General features: G+C 40.8%; 1 protein-coding gene across 1 annotated transcript; it reads left to right on the plus strand.

Annotated features, from left to right (window-relative positions):
• Positions 1-8,318: 8,318 nt before the first annotated feature.
• On the plus strand, positions 8,319-15,818 carry LOC149844411 (uncharacterized). The gene is made up of 6 exons (XM_089997145.1): positions 8,319-8,331; positions 14,829-14,958; positions 15,038-15,167; positions 15,252-15,578; positions 15,661-15,765; positions 15,810-15,818. The coding sequence occupies exons 1-6, from the start codon at positions 8,319-8,321 to the stop codon at positions 15,816-15,818; spliced, it is 714 nt and encodes a 237-aa protein (XP_089853271.1).
• Positions 15,819-17,170: the final 1,352 nt, after the last annotated feature.

Genomic DNA, 17,170 nt, shown 5'->3' on the forward strand with positions numbered 1-17,170 from the left:
CCCTTATGTGGGTCAAAAACAAAATAAAAAAAGAAAAAGAAAGTGCAAAAAATAAATACAAAAAAGGGGGAAATAACAAGTACCCCTATCGGGTACTTGTGAAATGACTAAAATACCCCCATTGGGTATATTAGACTATATATATAAATATATATAGATTACATGTATTTTAACAGATGCAACAACCAAGTCTCTGAGGAAGTGCAATCAAAGTTATGATTGTCTTATACCATAAATCACCTGTTAAAAATTGTTTCCTAAGAGAAGAAAAACCATACTAACTTACCAAAGGGAACAAAACCAATTTCCTGCAAAAATAACAATGAACTTACAGATTATTTAACTCGAACATGCCAATGATATGCCCATAGACTTCGAGGGAAAATACTAAGCAATTTGTTAAGGAGCCAAATACTGAAGCTATGTATGACAATAGAAAAAATATCATCTGCTTGTAGGCAAAGAACAAGCCTGAAGAAGAAAACATAACAAGTGGATACAAGGTGCACATCCCTCATTAAATATTGTTTTTTTCAGAAGCTGCAATGACTGAAATATACAGACCAAATGTTTAGGAAAGGATTTTTCAAAGACAGACTGCCAAATTACAGTTCAACTCCATCCAAATGTGAACATATATTTGATCAGTAAAATCTGCCACATTTGAGAACTACACAAAGGCATAACATAAGCATTTCGCTTTTAAAAGCCAATGATGGTTCAAAATGAAAATCAATTGCAAAAATGAAATTTATGGTTTACTTGTATAGCCTAAAGAATAGTGGCTGGAGATGCAGAACAAGCACAAATATTCTAATTACCGTAAATGCTAGCTCTTTCATCTGCATTCTGAAGGAGGATTCTTGAGAACATTCAATATCATCTGGCAGAGCCACACAATCCCATCATCTATAGACAATGGAAAACAAGAATGACACATGTCAGCTTGAATATGGTAAACAAAAATGTCTTATAATGATTTCTGAATAAATGAACAGGAATCCGCAACACGTAATTGTTTAATGTAGAAAAATAAACCATTTTTCATGGCAATATCAAGAATTACCAAAAAAATATAAACCACTATAAATGTAGTCTAGATATGCACATTAGTAGCCAGAAGCAAAAACAACGAGTAAGGTTTGGTTGTCAAGAAATGAGAACTGCCCTTGGTTCTGTTTCTACGAAATAAATACATGCACACACACACACATGAATGCGAGCACACACACACATATATTATAGTGTACATGTGTCCATAGCTTAATAAGAGTACGGGTTTCTATCATGTTCACTATATGTGGAGTCTTTTGTCTTTTTAGGCAAAACAAGTCACAGTGCTAAGATAACCTTTGTAAAAGAATTTTCAAAATCCCCAAATTACAACACCAACATTTAGTCAAACCATGAAGATCTTGCAGTTTGAATTATAGACTAAGTCAAAGTAAACAACTATTGGAGGGGGAAGAAATAAATAGCATCTAGAATAAACAAATACAGAATTTCAAAATGACCTTTTAACACAAAGAAACTCCATGTTCGATATAAGATAGTATAACAAGTTATATATTCTATGGACAATTTACGACTGAAGGTACAACCCACCTTTTTTTATACCCCATCGAGAAAGGCTTCCAAGCCTCCAGAAGAAAAGGGAAGGTGGAGCCATTTATTTTACTTGTCTTCATTTTTTTCTTTTGGCCTTCAACATTAACAGCTTTCAATTTTTGGCATTTTAAAATAATAGATGAAATTACCTGCAATATAAACATTGCAAAAGAATCATTGTGGCAGACAGACAAGTACTTAATCAAAGTGCTCATAATAAGTCATTGAATATCCAAAGAAAAGAGGTGCATATTTGCAAAAAACAACTAATAAAATGATTATATATACACCGCAAATCTGCAAAAATCTATAGGGAAACCATCACAAAGCATATTGAGAAAGCTCACCAAAAGGAAACAGGGATGAACATACCTTGGCAGCAAGGATGAAAATGTCATTTGTCTCTACATAAGAAAAAAACACATCAAAATTTAAAAAAAAAGGCATTCACAACAGCAGAGTTGCCAAAATGAAAGACTACTGACAATTACCAATAGCATGTTCATTGAATCTGGCAAGTGCTTCATGGCATATGCCACCGGATCCCTCCCCAAGGCATAATAAAGAATGAGATGATTCCCAGTCAGCCAATGCACATGACTTGCTATAAGAGAGCTAACAAATCAATATTAGCCAGAATCCAATAATTAAGAGCACAAAAAGCTATCAGAATTAGTACTTTCTCATAAGCTATGTCACACGGACTCGGCTAAGGAGGTGCCACACCCGAGTCGACACGCCTCGACACGGATGCGGACTTGGGTGCGGCTTCGGACTCGGCTCGGACTCGGTCAACGAGTCCAGGCCGAGTCCGTCCACATTTTGGACTCGATCAACTTTGACCGAGTCCAAAAAGGTCCCTAAAAAACCAATTTTTTTTTATTTTTTATTTAAAAAAATATATATAAAAAGAGTGACTGTGCTGCAGTCACAGCACAGTGCACAGTCTGTGAAGTGTGCACAGTGTCTGTGCAGTGTGCACAGTGCACAGTCTGTGTGCACAGTGCACAGTCACAGTGCTGTGAACTGTGCACAGTGCACAGTCACAGTGCTGTGGACCGTGCACATTCACAGTCTTTGACTGTGCACAGTCATGTGACTGTGCACAGTCATGTGACTGTGCACAGTCACACGGACTGTGCTGTGGCATTTTAAAAATAAAATAAAATTATATATATATATATATATATATATATATATATATATATATATATATATATATATATATATATATATATATATAAATTTTTTTTTTTGCCGAGTCCCCGTGTCCAAAAATTTTAAAATTGTGCCGCACCCGTGTCGCACCCACACCCGCACCCATGTGACATAGCTCATAAGTGCCACATATGATCTATGTCACAGGGACTCGGCCAACTGGGTGCCGCACCTGTGTCGACGCGACGCGAGGTGGGTGCACGTGCGGATGCGGCACCCGGTGTTGTCAACCTGACCCTGGGTGCGGTCAACGCACCCAGGGTCATTTATGTCCAACTTTTGGACTATATATATATATATATATATATATATATATATATATATATATATATATATATATATATATATATATATATATATATATATTTGCCACACCCCGCACCCAAGTTTTTTGAAAGTGCCGCACCCCGCACCCGCACCCATGTGACATAGCTTATATGTTAGTTGGTGCTTGTTCCCTTTTGTAGAACTAACCCTTTCCTCAGAAAAAAAAAAGTTTTCTGGTTAGGCTTCTTAGAAGCTAAGTGCTCTTACATGAATGATTCTTAGTTTTCTCATGGGGCATGCATGTTTTGATAGGACTTTGATTTTATAATGTTGTCATTCTAGGAAGAATGAAATTAAATGGCAAGTGTCTGGTGTAATTGTTTGGGACATGTAGGAACAAGGTTCCCATCTCTTGGTCTGTTAGAGCTGCATAAAGATATACAAACAAGAACCAATCCGGACAAAAAGGCAAAACAAATTGGATTGGGCATTCTCCTGACTTCCCACTAGGCAAGAGGTGTGCCGAACCGACCTAACTACTTCATCAAGGTGTTCGCAGACTGATGAAAGTATTGATATTTTCTTCATGATGTTAATAAATGTGGCAAAAATAAATAACAGAATCTGTCCGTATATTCCCGTCAAATGAATATTATCTGATTATATAAGATTAATACTCTACTGGTAAGTTGAGTGAGGTAAAGTTGTAAACTTGTCAAGACAGAATAAGGATGTCTTGCAAAGTATGAAAATTGATGTCTTGAGAGTGTGTCCGTAAATGCGTTTTAATTCACACCATTAGTTGCATAAAGACTAACACATGCATCAAAAGATGTCAGGAATTGATAAGTCCAATAAAGCGCTTCATACTACCTTATTAGAAACATGTTGAACACCAACCAACATTTGATCCTTCATAACCAAATCTTCTACCTGGATTTCCATATCTGCATATACACCTGCAATTCATTGTGTCTTCATATTCAGTAATGATGAGATATAATTTAACTTTTACTACTTCCACATTGTGTTAAATATAGCTTACTATTCCAAAGAGCACAAGAAGATAGCTTCCAAGATTCCTATCATCTAGCGGATACATATTTACAACCATCTTGCATAATCTTTAACTAGAGGTGGATGATGGGCTGACCAGGCCCATAAACTGGATGCATTGGGTTGTGACCAGGTCAAACCCAGCCCACCAAAGAGCCATGTCAGGTTTGGGTACACATCCCAACCCATGGCTCATACATGAGGCCTATAGGCCAGTAGGTTTGGCCAGGCATGCTTGGGCTGTAACTGGGTTGATATATCCCAACCCATGGCTCATAGGTGAGGCCTATAGGACAGTAGGTTTGATCAGGCATGCTTGGGATGTAACTGGTTGATGTATCCCAACCCATGGTTCATACGTGAGGCCTATAGGCCAGGCATGCTTGGGCTGTAACTGGTTTGATATATCCCAACAATGGCTCGTACATGAGGCCTATAGGCCAGTAGGTTTGGCCAGACATGCTTGGGCTGTAACCTATGTCACAGGGATTCGGCCAACCAGGTGCCGCACACACGTCGACGCGACGTGACGCGGGTGCGGCACCCGGTGTGGTCAACCCGACTTTGGGTGCGGTCAACGCACCCAAAGTCATTTTTGTCCAGTTTTTAGACTAAAAAAAAAAATCCCCGATGAAAAGGGTTGCGAACTTACGAAGAGGAGGATTAGGGAGTTTTTCCCTAATCCTCCCTTCGTCTCCTCCTGAAGCCGAACCGCTCCGCCAAACCAGGTATGCCCCCACTCCCTCTGTTCTCCTGCTCTCCGTCTTCCCTCTCTCCCTCATAGAATGTCGGGGGGGGGGGGCACGACGCCATCAAGGATGTCGTCGGGGAGGGGCCCGACTTCGTCGTGGCTGCGAGCGGTGCTAATTTGCCACGAGGTGCTTGGGTGCTCGACTTCTCAACATGTCCATCGTGCACATGGTTGTGTGCACGGCTTGTGCTTTTTTGGGTCTCTGTGTTTGCTTTCCCTTTGCCGCAGTGGACATGTTGAGATCTCATGGTTCGGATCAATGGCTGTTCGACCTATGTTCGTTTTCTCCATTGATCCGTCCTCGATTTGGGTTTTCTAGTGGGTATTTGGAATTTAGGATTAGGATTTGGGGCTTTTCGAATCCGCCTTCGATCGGTCTGTATTTTGTGTGATTTACTCCTTGGGGTCTAATTTTTTGTAAAGTTTTCGATTAATTGAGATTTGGTGGGTTTCCCTTGATTGTAATCCTAGGGTTAGGGTTTTGTGGGGATCGCAATAGTTATCGCTCGATCTTGAGTTGATTCGGCAGAAATTTTGTATTTCCTCGTTTGTTTACTCGTTTCCCTCTTTCAATTGGTTACTACTCGTGAACTTTCTTGGTTTTGTAGAAGAGTACTGCTGGGGCTTCATGTTCATTCAATCTTTCATTTCTCTGTGTCCATATATATATATATATATATATATATATATATATATATATATATATAATTTTTTTTTTGCCGCACCCCTGCACCCGCACCCATGTGACATAGGCTGTAACTGGATTGATATAAATTCAATGGTGAGCAACAAGATGCCCGACCTGGAGCATATACTGGGAAGGCCAGCAGGCTGGTTGATGTGCTGTGCTCAGTCAAACATGGTCCAACAAAGGTCCAGGCCAGGCCTAAGCCTGGTCCTATTTGTACAGTTTCAAAAGTCTGGGCTCACCTGAACCATTGCCCAACCCTAGCCTTTAAAGAGTTATGTAATAGAGGTCCCCAATGATGCGATATTTAGAGGTAAACAAAAGTACCTTTTCCAATTTCTCCACTTTGTTTAATCTTGAGACCATGACAACGTCTTGTGGCTAGAAACTAGTCAAAGTAGTCGTACACCACAAAAAAGACATCATGACATTAGTTACTAGTATTTCCATGCATAAAAAACATGTGAAAGGATAAACTAAGGTGGTCTATTTCCCATGCATAACATTCAGCTGAAAAAGGCTTCATGGATTTCATGCCACTTGAATAGGAAATAAATAAGTCTTTGCATTTTCCAATTTTAGCATCTACTTATTAAAATCAAATGCCAGAAAATAGCATATATACCGAATGAGATTTTAAATGCAATGGAACTTTAGTTTGAATGCAGCTTGCGCCTTGATTCAACCAGTATTGGACTACCAATGCATAGCCAAACAGAAGAAGCAGAACCTATCAGCATAAGAAGGCTTAGAAAACCACAAGATCTTCACAAACATACAATGCATGATCCATGAGTGAAGTCCAAACCAATTAAAGTTATTCCATGTTTGATCTTTTCACTTTCAAAGAGTATTATTTCAATCCAATATCAGGATCAGACAAATTCTTTTTTATGTGCTTGAAAGTTTTTGGCCTTCAAGTTGCTCTTAAATCTTTGCTTCTACAGAAGTATTTTCTGAGGGCCAAATTTTCAGGTCGATATGGCAGCTAAAACAGACTTCCTCAATTCCTTTAAAAACTCCCAAAATCAATGTGGCTCCTCTTAGAACTTTGCAAACTCATGAGTCCACAGAAATTGCTATATGAAAATCTTCTGCTCTTCTCTCAAAAAAAGAAAATCTTTTGCTCATCTCTAATTGGAAGGATAACCCTGTAAATAGTTATATATTGCTTATAGACCTGTAAATAGTTAGATACTCTGTTCTCTTTTAGTTCACGTGCTCTAGTTAGCTAATGCAGAAGTTGAGCTTCGTTGGAATTCAACCGATCAGCGTAACCAATGACAAATGTAATATTGCAACCGTAGAACTCAACCTTCAAAAACGAATTTCATAAGAATTTCTCACGAATTGATACATCTAACAAGTTTAAAGAAAACTCCAATAAATTTTTCTCAATGAATTGATGCAGCTGACAGGTTCAAAACTGGAGTTGGATCAAATACCCAAAGCCTCATTACTTCTCTGCACCAAACTAGATTGAAGTTACCGCTGTTTGTAGCCAGGATGTTACAACTCCACGATATATACATTTCTCCTCAATACACGCCATAAAACTCAAAAAGGGGTCACCTCCAAAAGATCAAGCTAAACTCGAGATACATAAAACCAAATTCCTCACATTTCTCAGTATCCCGGAAATTCGAACACTTTGCCCATAAAGGAGATTTCTGGTACGATCGGATCGAAGAGAAGACAGACTCTGGAGAACTCGTTTACGCCGACGCAGCACTCCTACCGTTTTCTCACTGTCGAAAACGAGTTCCATGGCATGCCGCTGAGTTGGCAGAACTACAATGGGCGCGTAGCGATGCCACCCAGTTTTCCGTAGATTCCAAACACATAATTGGAGACACTTTGAGTCGAAGCCTAGGCATTCGTGCTCAAGAACTCTTGGAAGTTCAATGCTGGTTTCTATTGGGTGCACCCACTTATCCAGAGAAATAGGATAAGATGGGGTGCTATGTTATGAATAACCTTGTAATGTCCAAGCTTATCCCGGTTTTCCGGATAAGTGGGTGCATCGAAACACCCATTGAATAAGCTATAGAGGAAGAAGGGGGGCGATGCAGAGGAGCTGAAACAGAGAGAGAGAGAGAGAGAGAACATTTATCATTCAACATTACCAAAATACATCCAACCGAATATTGGATGAGAGAGAGAGAGAGAGACCTGAGTTTCTTGGGGAGATGGTGGCTGAAGCAGAGATGCGATCTCGTCGGCGTACTCGACGTCCAGTGGGCACCGTATCTCCTCCATTGTAGCCGCGACTCGTCGCTTGCTCCTTCTGCCGGTCGGAGAGTTGTTTAAAAGGTTCACGGTGTATCACAGGGACATGACTAAAGGACACGAGACAAGAAATCATGTTGGAGTATCTCTGTGAGGTAGGTCAAGGGTCTTGACTGGTTTTGGATTTAGACCAAGTGAGGTTGGTCCACTCGTACTGGTTCTGAGGTTAGAGTTAGATTAGGCACTCAGCGCCAAGAAGTCTGCCTGTGATCTGACCTAGTTGGCTAGGTCCATGCTGCTGCCAACAATGAGGACCCGAGTGCTAGCCATGGGGTCGCCAGATATTGGGATATAGAATGGAGCTAATTTGGGTCGGGTGCCCTACGGACCAAGTCCATCTAGTCCAGTTTCTCAATACCTAGGTCAATGTCGCAAATCTCCTTATTAGGGAACGCTCGGCAAGTACAATTTTGCACTAGCCCCAAGGAGAGTTGGCCGGGGATGGGCCCTATAGGTGGGTTAAGGTTCAATCCCTGTGGGCGTCGCATCCCTGCACAAGCGGACACTCGAGTTGGGGTGAGGGTCCTAACTATGGAGTTTTCCTCTTTCGGGAGTCGATCTATGGTTAAGGTTCAATCCCTGTGAGCGTCACATCCCTGCACAGGCGGACACCCCGGTTGGGGTGAGGGTCCTAACTATGGAGTTTTCCTCATTGGGGCGTCGATCTATGATATACCATTTCCCAGGCCTTGGGTTTCTCTGTGTAACTAAATAAAAAAGTATAATTTTGCACTAAATTAAATTTTTTCTTGTTTAAATACAAAAGATTTTCCATACTCAAAATTACAAAATGGTAGAAAAGAAAAAAAACATATGAAACTTGATAAACATAAAATTGTTAAGTGTGTTGATCTTCGTTATTATCATGATATTTTAAATATAGACAATATGTTGAGAGGCTATCACATTTTCAGTATTTTATCAGCTTTTGAAAAAAAATCATGATAAAATAGTGATATTTTAGAAATATTTGTAACTATTGTCTAGATAAGAGAGAGCGTTAGTATTATGGCCTGCTTTTTTAGGTGAGAAAGTGTTCATCATCCGTGAATTGTCCTTTAAAAATCACCGAGGAGTACAGATGTGAAGGATAGACTGGCGATGGTAAAGGGAGTTGGATTGATATATTTTTTTTAAAGGCAAGCTGGGGTTAGGCAGACCCCTACCAGTTATACAACTATACCATTGGGTTTTGAACCTGCAACGTCCCAACACAAGGTGACGTGCACTAGCTTCTCCTACCAGACAAGCCGAGCCCCCGTTAGTGAGTAAGATTGATATTGGATGTGGGCACCGGTGCCCTGTTCTTCATTTGGGGTCACCAGACGGGGTATGTTTTTCCTCAGCTTCCTTTGATTATTTGGGTTTGGGCAACGCCCCAAGCATGACCAGAGATGGTCTAGTGTGTGCTTAGCCAACCATGACTTTTTCTTTTCTTTTGGTTAGGCTAATGAAAAATATTTCATTATTAAATCACATATTGGTAGGCCAATGGCTAGTAAAACCCTTAAAGTCCTCACTGCTCAACGGGGAGTATTCATCTTCAACTTTCCGGGGAAGGGCGCTCCATGTGGGTTTTGAACTCATGATGTTCCATCAACTTATTGACATTTACAAGTCATCCCTACCAGATGAGCGCAGCCCTTCTGTGTAAGGCTCTGGTTTTATTTACGAGGAACAACAAAAACAGGGAGTGGGGGGTGTAAAACTTGGAGCTCTAACAGTCATGCCTCTGTGTGGTTTAGATGTGGTTGGCAATGCTAAGTCATTCTAATGAGACACCCAAAAATTCGTTTGTGTTTCTAAACCTAGCTACTAAGACATTTTTTGATACTTGAACAGAGAAACCACCTTCAGGACCAGAGAACCAGAGACCTAGCCCCGGTGGCTCTGCCTGCCATACTTGCAGTCTCTGTCCTGGCAGCCTAAAACTCCGCGAGCTTACCCCCTTTAAGACTTGGCTAATGTTTTTCGTTGAGACCCTTTGACTCAGCCATACCCATTATTTCTTGGCCATAGTCTTGCCAAGAAACTGATCCTTGAATTGACTCCTGTGGCTTATATCTCAGAATTTATAACTATTTTCTTTTTTTGGGGGGGTTTGAATGAGATGGCTGTCTCGGGTTCGATTCCTATGGGGGTTATCTAGCTATTAAAAAAAAACTATTTTTAATCTTCTCTTTGTATTGACCTTTTTTTCCTTTCCCATGCTTTTCATTTGTGTGTCATGTTCTCAAATTAAACTATGATGAAAAAAATCAAGCAGAGACACATGTTCGATAATATTTTTAATTTATAATACAAATTTATGATATAAATAAACTTGATCATCCTTTACAAACTTGTAATGCATACTTGACTGACCAAAGTCACCAAATCAAGCTTGTCTAGAGTGAGCTCAGAGGGGATAGGCCCGCATTTGAAACCAAGCTCAAGGGATAGTAAGCTCACGGAGTTTGCTGTGAGGACACTGGTCGTAAGTGCGGTAAGCAAAGCCAGCACAGCTAGGTATCTGATCCTGGTGGCGGTTTCTCCATATAAATATAAAAAAAACTACTAATGATTGATCTAAAAGAAGGAATGAACAAGGGTTAATTAGGAACAAGTACTTTACATGTTATAATTAAAATTAATGAATACACTACAAGAAAATAGGTTGTTAGCGACGGACGTTAGCGACGGAAAGATTCCGTCGCTAGTTAGCGACGGATTGGCGAGCGACAAATATTCGTCGCTATTATCACTGAATCTTAAGAAAGTAGCGACGGAAGATAGTCCGTCGCCTAGTCCGTCGCTAATTAGCGACGGATGTTGCGACAGATTGTTTTGTCGGTACGATCGCACCATTTACCGACGACGTTAGCGACGGAAACTAGTCCGTCGCTAACTAGCGACGGATGTGGCGACAGAATATAATCCGTCGCTATTTTCGTGAATTTGATTTTACGTTGGCTTAGCGACGGAATTAATCCGTCGCTAAGCCGTCGCTAACTTTCGAATAACCCTAATCCCAACCAGGTTTTCCTTTTCTTCTTTCGCTGCTCCTGCGCCGGTCCCGCTCCCGCCGTTCGCCGGTCCCGCTCCCGCCGTTCGCCGGTCCCGCCGTTCGCCGGTCCCGCCGTTCGCCGGTCCCACCGTCCGTCGGTCCCACCGTCCGCTGGTCCCACCGTTCGCCGCCCGGAGAAAGGTAACGCCCTCCCCCTCCCGTTTCCGGCAAGGGGTTAACCCCCTGCCGGAAAACGCAGGGGGTTAACCCCCTGCCGGAAACGGCAGGGGGTTAACCCCCTGCGTGCCGTTTCCGGCAGGGGGTTAACCCCCTCCCGGTTCACACAGGGGGTTAACCCCCTCCCGGTTCACACAGGGGGTTAACCCCCTGCCGTTTCCGGCAGGGGGTTAACCCCCGTTTTCACACAGGGGGTTAACCCCCTACCGTTTCTGGCAGGGGGTTAACCCCCTCCCGGTTCACATAGGGGGTTAACCCCCTGCCGTTTCCGGCAGGGGGTTAACCCCCATTTTCATGCAGAGGGTTAACCCCCTGCCGTTTCTGGCAGGGGGTTAACCTCCTCCCGGTTCACACAGGGGGTTAACCCCCTGTCGTTTCCGGCAGGGGGTTAACCCCCGTTTTGACGTAAGGGGTTAACCCCCTGCCGTTTTCGGCAGGGGGTTAACCCCCTTCCGGTTCACGCAGGGGGTTAACCCCCATTTTCACGCAGGGGGTTAACCCCCTGCCATTTCCGGCAGGGGGTTAACCCCCTCCCGGTTCACAGGGGGTTAACCCCCTCCCGTTTCCGGCAGGGGGTTAACCCCCTCCCGGTTCACAGGGGGTTAACCCCCTCCCGTTTCCGGCAGGGGGTTAACCCCCTTCCGGAAAACGGAGGGGGTTAACCCCCGCGTTTTTCGGCAGAGGGTTAACCCCCGCGTTTTCCGGAAGGGGGTTAACCCCCTGCATTTTTCGGCAGAGGACCCTTGCCCCTTGCCTTTCCGGTAGGGGGTCGACCCGGGCAGGGGGTCGACCCCCTGTCGGAACAGCAGGGGAGTCGACCCCTTGTCAGAACAGTTTTTTTTCCGTGGTGACTTCATTTTAAAAAATTGTTTTTTTGTGCAGATTTCTCAACGGAACCAACTCGTGCTCGGCCACCTGTGGTAAGTAAATGACAAAAACAATGCAAATCGGGTAAATACCCGTGGTGAGTAAGTGATGCAAACGTATCACATGTTATTTAATTTATTGAATGCAGCACTTTATTGTTCACACACTCACTTAGTTGTTGATATCTAGGACTGCTTTGTTGGAGTTCGGAGATCATGCTGAGCATGATTTTAATGTAGAAATATGGAAGTGTTCTTATTTTTGGAGTACGGAGTCCATGCTAAGCATGGTAGTAGTTAGTGAGATATTGAAGTGTGTTTGCTGCAGGTACATGTTTGCCATTTATTTGATATGAATGATTATGATGTATTGCAATATTTGATGTAATTGTATCCATGCTTGCATGTAGTTACTTTCAATTTGATTTTGACTTCCATGTTAAATTTTATAATAAAAGCATGCTTCAAATGATTGTATCATGTCATTAATAGTTTGCACATGAAAATATTAAGTTATCAATGCATGCATCAAAATTCTTGTTATTGTTTGACATAGTATATTGCATGATAAATTTGATATTTTCTTCATCGTCGCATTCTGATTGTTTTTTTCTTAATTCGTTAGGATACTATTCGTAACATCATACGACAGAATGACTGCAAACCGTGAATGGATGTACCGTAGGATAGTGGACAATGAGTTATCGCATGAATATATGGATGGTGTCGATAGTTTTATTGAATTTGCAACGGCGAGTGTCAGTACGGTAGATCCCACAGGTCGGATTAGGTGTCCCTGCAAGATTTGTAAGAATAATCGATTTGTAGAACCTCATGGCGTTAGACATCACCTATACAGGAAGGGTTTTGTGAGTGATTATCAGAACTGGGCGTTTCATGGAGAAGAATTTAGAAACGATTTTGATGCACGGGTGAATGTGGTGCACGATAATCCATATACGAATTTGATATTTGATGCTGCAGGAACAGAACTGGGTTCTGCTATGAGTTCTAGTGATGTAAGAACTGTCGTAGATGAAGAATCACCAAACGATGCAGCTAGTAGATTTTATGATTTACTTAAAGATGCTGATGAGCCACTTTGGAACGGTTGTGAGAGTCACACTATCTTGTCTGCAGTTCTTCAACTAATGAATTTGAAGTCCGAGTATAATTTGAGTCAATCATGTTTTGACCGTTTGTGCATGATTGTGAAGAGTATGTTGCCTAAAGATGAGAAATTGCCACAAAATTTCTATCGTGCGAAAGTTATGGTCAACGCTCTAGGTATGGGTTACAAAAAGATTGATGCTTGTCTAAATCACTGCATGTTGTATTTCAAGGAGCAGGAAAACGACATATCATGCCCGTCATGTGGGCATCCTCGGTTCAAGCCAAAGACAAGAGGCAATGGTAGCACGAGATCAAAGGAAGTTTCATACAAGTCGCTCCGCTACTTTCCTATCACTCCTAGATTGCAGCGATTGTATATGTCTTCAAAGACAGCTAAACACATGAGATGGCATGCAAATAAAGTTCGACACGATGAAAACAAGATCACGCATCCTGTTGACGCTGAAGCTTGGAAGCACTTTGATCGTACTCATCAGAACTTCGCAATGGAAGTGCGAAATGTTAGACTCGGTCTATGTACAGATGGATTTAATCCATTTGGGGGTAGATCAACTCCATACTCATGCTGGCCAGTATTTGTAACTCCATACAACCTTCCACCAAGCTTGTGTATGAAACGTCCAAATCTTTTCTTGTCTCTGTTGATCCCTGGTCCGACCTCACCTGGCCAAAATCTTGATGTATATCTAAGGCCATTGATTGATGAAATAATGGAGTTATAAAGGAAATAATGGAGTTGACTTACTTAGGCATGAATAACAGGGTTACGGTATTCAAGTGTCATTGGTTTGATCCAACTGCAACAAGACTCGACAAAGCTTCAGGCATTGTGGAGGTGAATCATAAATCCAGGTTTGGAACATATGAACCATTCATATTAGCCTCGCAAGCTCAACAAGTTTATTATACTTCATATCCGAGTATAAAAAAGTCAGATAGAAATGAATGGTGGGCAGTTTGCAAGGTGAAATCCAAACTATACCCCGAGTATGATCAGTTACAAGAAGATGAGTTAGCTGAAGACAATGATTACTATCAATCAGATGATGTCTGTGACTTCGCTTATGGTCACGATGTTGCGCATGATATGCATGTCATATCTCCATTGGCTGATGAAACATTCATAGAGGAATGTGATCCAAATGATGTACCAAGTGGATGGGCAAACAATGAAGAAGAAGAAGAAGAAGAAGAAGAAGAAGAAGAAGAAAGTCAAACTAGTGACGAGGAAGAATTCTCAAGCTAGTGAAAAAAATCTTATACTACAAACCTCTATTTAAATGCATTGTAATACTTGATGTGAGTTGTATTGCAATACTTGGTGTGAATGATTAAAAATTTTATTTCAATGTATTGTAATACTTGATACGAATGATTCGAATACATTGTAATTTATCTGAATGTATTATAATTTATGCAATTAACGAATGATTTGAATTAGTGCAATACTTGATGTCAATGATTTGAATTATTTGAATGCATTGCAATGCTTGATGTGAATGACTTGAATGCATTGTAATACTTGATGTGAATTATTTGAATGTATTGTATGACATATGTTATTTGTTAGAATATGGTTCGTGGAGGTTATAGTGGTCGCTCATCCAGTAGTAGCCAGGCTCAACCTTCATCTTCACGGGCTCCTGTGATAGGTATATCATATAACTAATTAGATGCTTGATTAGTTCAAATGCACATTCTGAGAACTTGGTGTGTATTTTTTTACAGATGATGTTGCGCCTGTATACGACCCACCTACACCAGTTGATCGCACAAGTCAACAGCCAACACAGGAAACAGGGTCTTCACAGGCTGGCACAAGAAGACTCATTCGAATAGTGTATATCGATAATCGACCGTAAGTATTTTGTTTTCAATTATTGCATATCTTTTAAATATTTTATATTGATATTTACTGTGTAACAATTCATGTGCAGCACGAGGTTTGAGCCACAAGAAGTAGTACGGGAGATTAGGAATTCACTTCTTCAACATCTACCAGGACCAGTTGCTCAATGGAAAGAGTACCCAAAGGAGGTATTAGACAGATTGTGGTCCTCATTCATGGTATACAGTTGTTCCTCATAGTTAATGTGTTTCATATTTAATTTATTTAAGCAATGTCTACTAACTTTCTGAAAATATTTGTAGGCTTCGAATCGCTTTGCAACTACGGTGGAAGAAAATGATGCAAGGAAGGTGTGGCAGAAGGTGGCTGCCAATCGATTTGCAGACATGCTGCACACTATGAAGACTGCAGCAAAAAAAGCATCTGGCGTAGTAGATGATCCATTACTGTGGAAGGGCCATGGTCCTATTACTATCAGGAGAGATTACTGGGATGAAATGTGCGATATGTGGGCGGGAGATGCATTTAAAAATCGCTCTGCGAAGGCTTCACAAAATCGATCGAAGATGCCCGAAGCCCATCTACACACAGGTGGATCTAAGACATTTGGGAGCCACCTAAAGAAAATGGTAACTCATCAATATATAATATTAATTTTATAAGTATAGTTGCAAATTTGTGTACTAAATCTTTTGTCATTTAACTTCGCAGGAAGCAGAAAAAGGAGGCAGTGTACCATATAAGGATGTGTTTGTAGAAACACATAAACGGAAGACCACGGGAGTCTTCGTATCAGAGAAGGCGAGAACGACAACGGTATGTATTAATTCTATTAATAATCATTGCAATATATATGCAAGTCATCATAATGTTATCATTAATTATTAATGAATACTTTAAACATTATTTTGTAGGAGGCATATGAGCAACAAATGGTAGAGCGATATGGTGAAGACGCTACTCAGCATCCATCATTTGATCCTACAGCATGGGTGACTGCAGCAGGTGAACCCAAAAAAGGTCGCGTGTTCGGGTTTGGGAGTAATATGAACACTTCACCAGTTATTGGTTCTTCCAGTTACGGCTCACCAACTTCTTGCGCCGACATAAGCTCCAAGCAGCCGACTATTCTTTCCGGTGATGATGTACGCGAGATCATTAATGAATCACTGAATAACTACTTCCAATACACCGTCGCCCCCTTTCTCCGAAATGAGATCAAGGCCGCTGTTCAGGATAGGGGATCTTCGATTCCAGGTCCCTCTCAGGTATAATCACATATATAGTTTTTTTGACTATCTTAAAGCACATCTGAGCATGGTAGAATCACATATAGAGTTTTTCTAGATGCCTTAGAACACATATGAACATGCTATAATCACATATTCAATTTTTTTACTGCCTTAGCACACATATGAGCATGATAGAATCACATATATATATATTTAACTTTTTGTCTGTCTTAGAGCACATATGAGCATGATAGAATCACATATAAAGTTTTTTTGATTGCATTAGAACACATAAGCATGCTATAATCACATATTCAGTTTTTTTACTGCCTAAGAACACATATGAGCATATTATAATCACATATTCTGTTTTTTGACTGCCTTAGCACACATATGAACATGCTATAATAACATATAGAGTTTTTTAACTGCCTTAGAACACATATGAACATGTTATATATCATTTATGATAGAATCACATATAAAATTTTTGGCTTTGCCTGCCTTAGAGCACATATGAGCATGCTATATTCACATATTCAATTTTTTTACTGCCTTAGCACACATACGAGCATGATCGAATCACATATATAGTTTTTTGCTTGCCTTAAAGCACATCTGAGCATGGTAGAATCACATATAGAGTTTTTTTATATGCCTTAGAACACATATGAACATGCTATAATCACATATTCAATTTTTTGACTGCCTTAGCACACATATGAGCATGATAGAATCACATATAGAGTTTTTTTATTGCCTTAGATCACACATGAGCACATGATAGAATCACATATAGTGTGTAATTTATTTCATTATATTTTGTTTATCAATACTGACTGTTCTTTTCTTGTGTAGGCTGCTAGCGATAATCAGGGTAGTGGAGCTGAAGGGACAGATAAAGACAATGAACAAGAAGACGCACAAAATCTTGGCGATGATTAGAGGATTGTGTTGAAGAAGTTCTATTTTTTTTATTTTTCCTAATT

This window comes from Nuphar pumila, chromosome 2 (genome assembly GCF_984573655.1).
Source record: "Nuphar pumila chromosome 2, dmNupPumi1.hap1.1, whole genome shotgun sequence".
In the NCBI taxonomy this organism is placed as follows: domain Eukaryota; kingdom Viridiplantae; phylum Streptophyta; class Magnoliopsida; order Nymphaeales; family Nymphaeaceae; genus Nuphar; species Nuphar pumila.

What these genes read in the sequence shown, in the direction of transcription:
- LOC149844411 (XM_089997145.1), top strand. An exon ending in GTGTATATCGATAATCGACC is followed by an intron (nt 14,959 to 15,037) that starts GTAAGTATTTTG and finishes ATTCATGTGCAG; the next exon opens with CACGAGGTTTGAGCCACAAG. An exon ending in GATTGTGGTCCTCATTCATG is followed by an intron (nt 15,168 to 15,251) that starts GTATACAGTTGT and finishes AAATATTTGTAG; the next exon opens with GCTTCGAATCGCTTTGCAAC.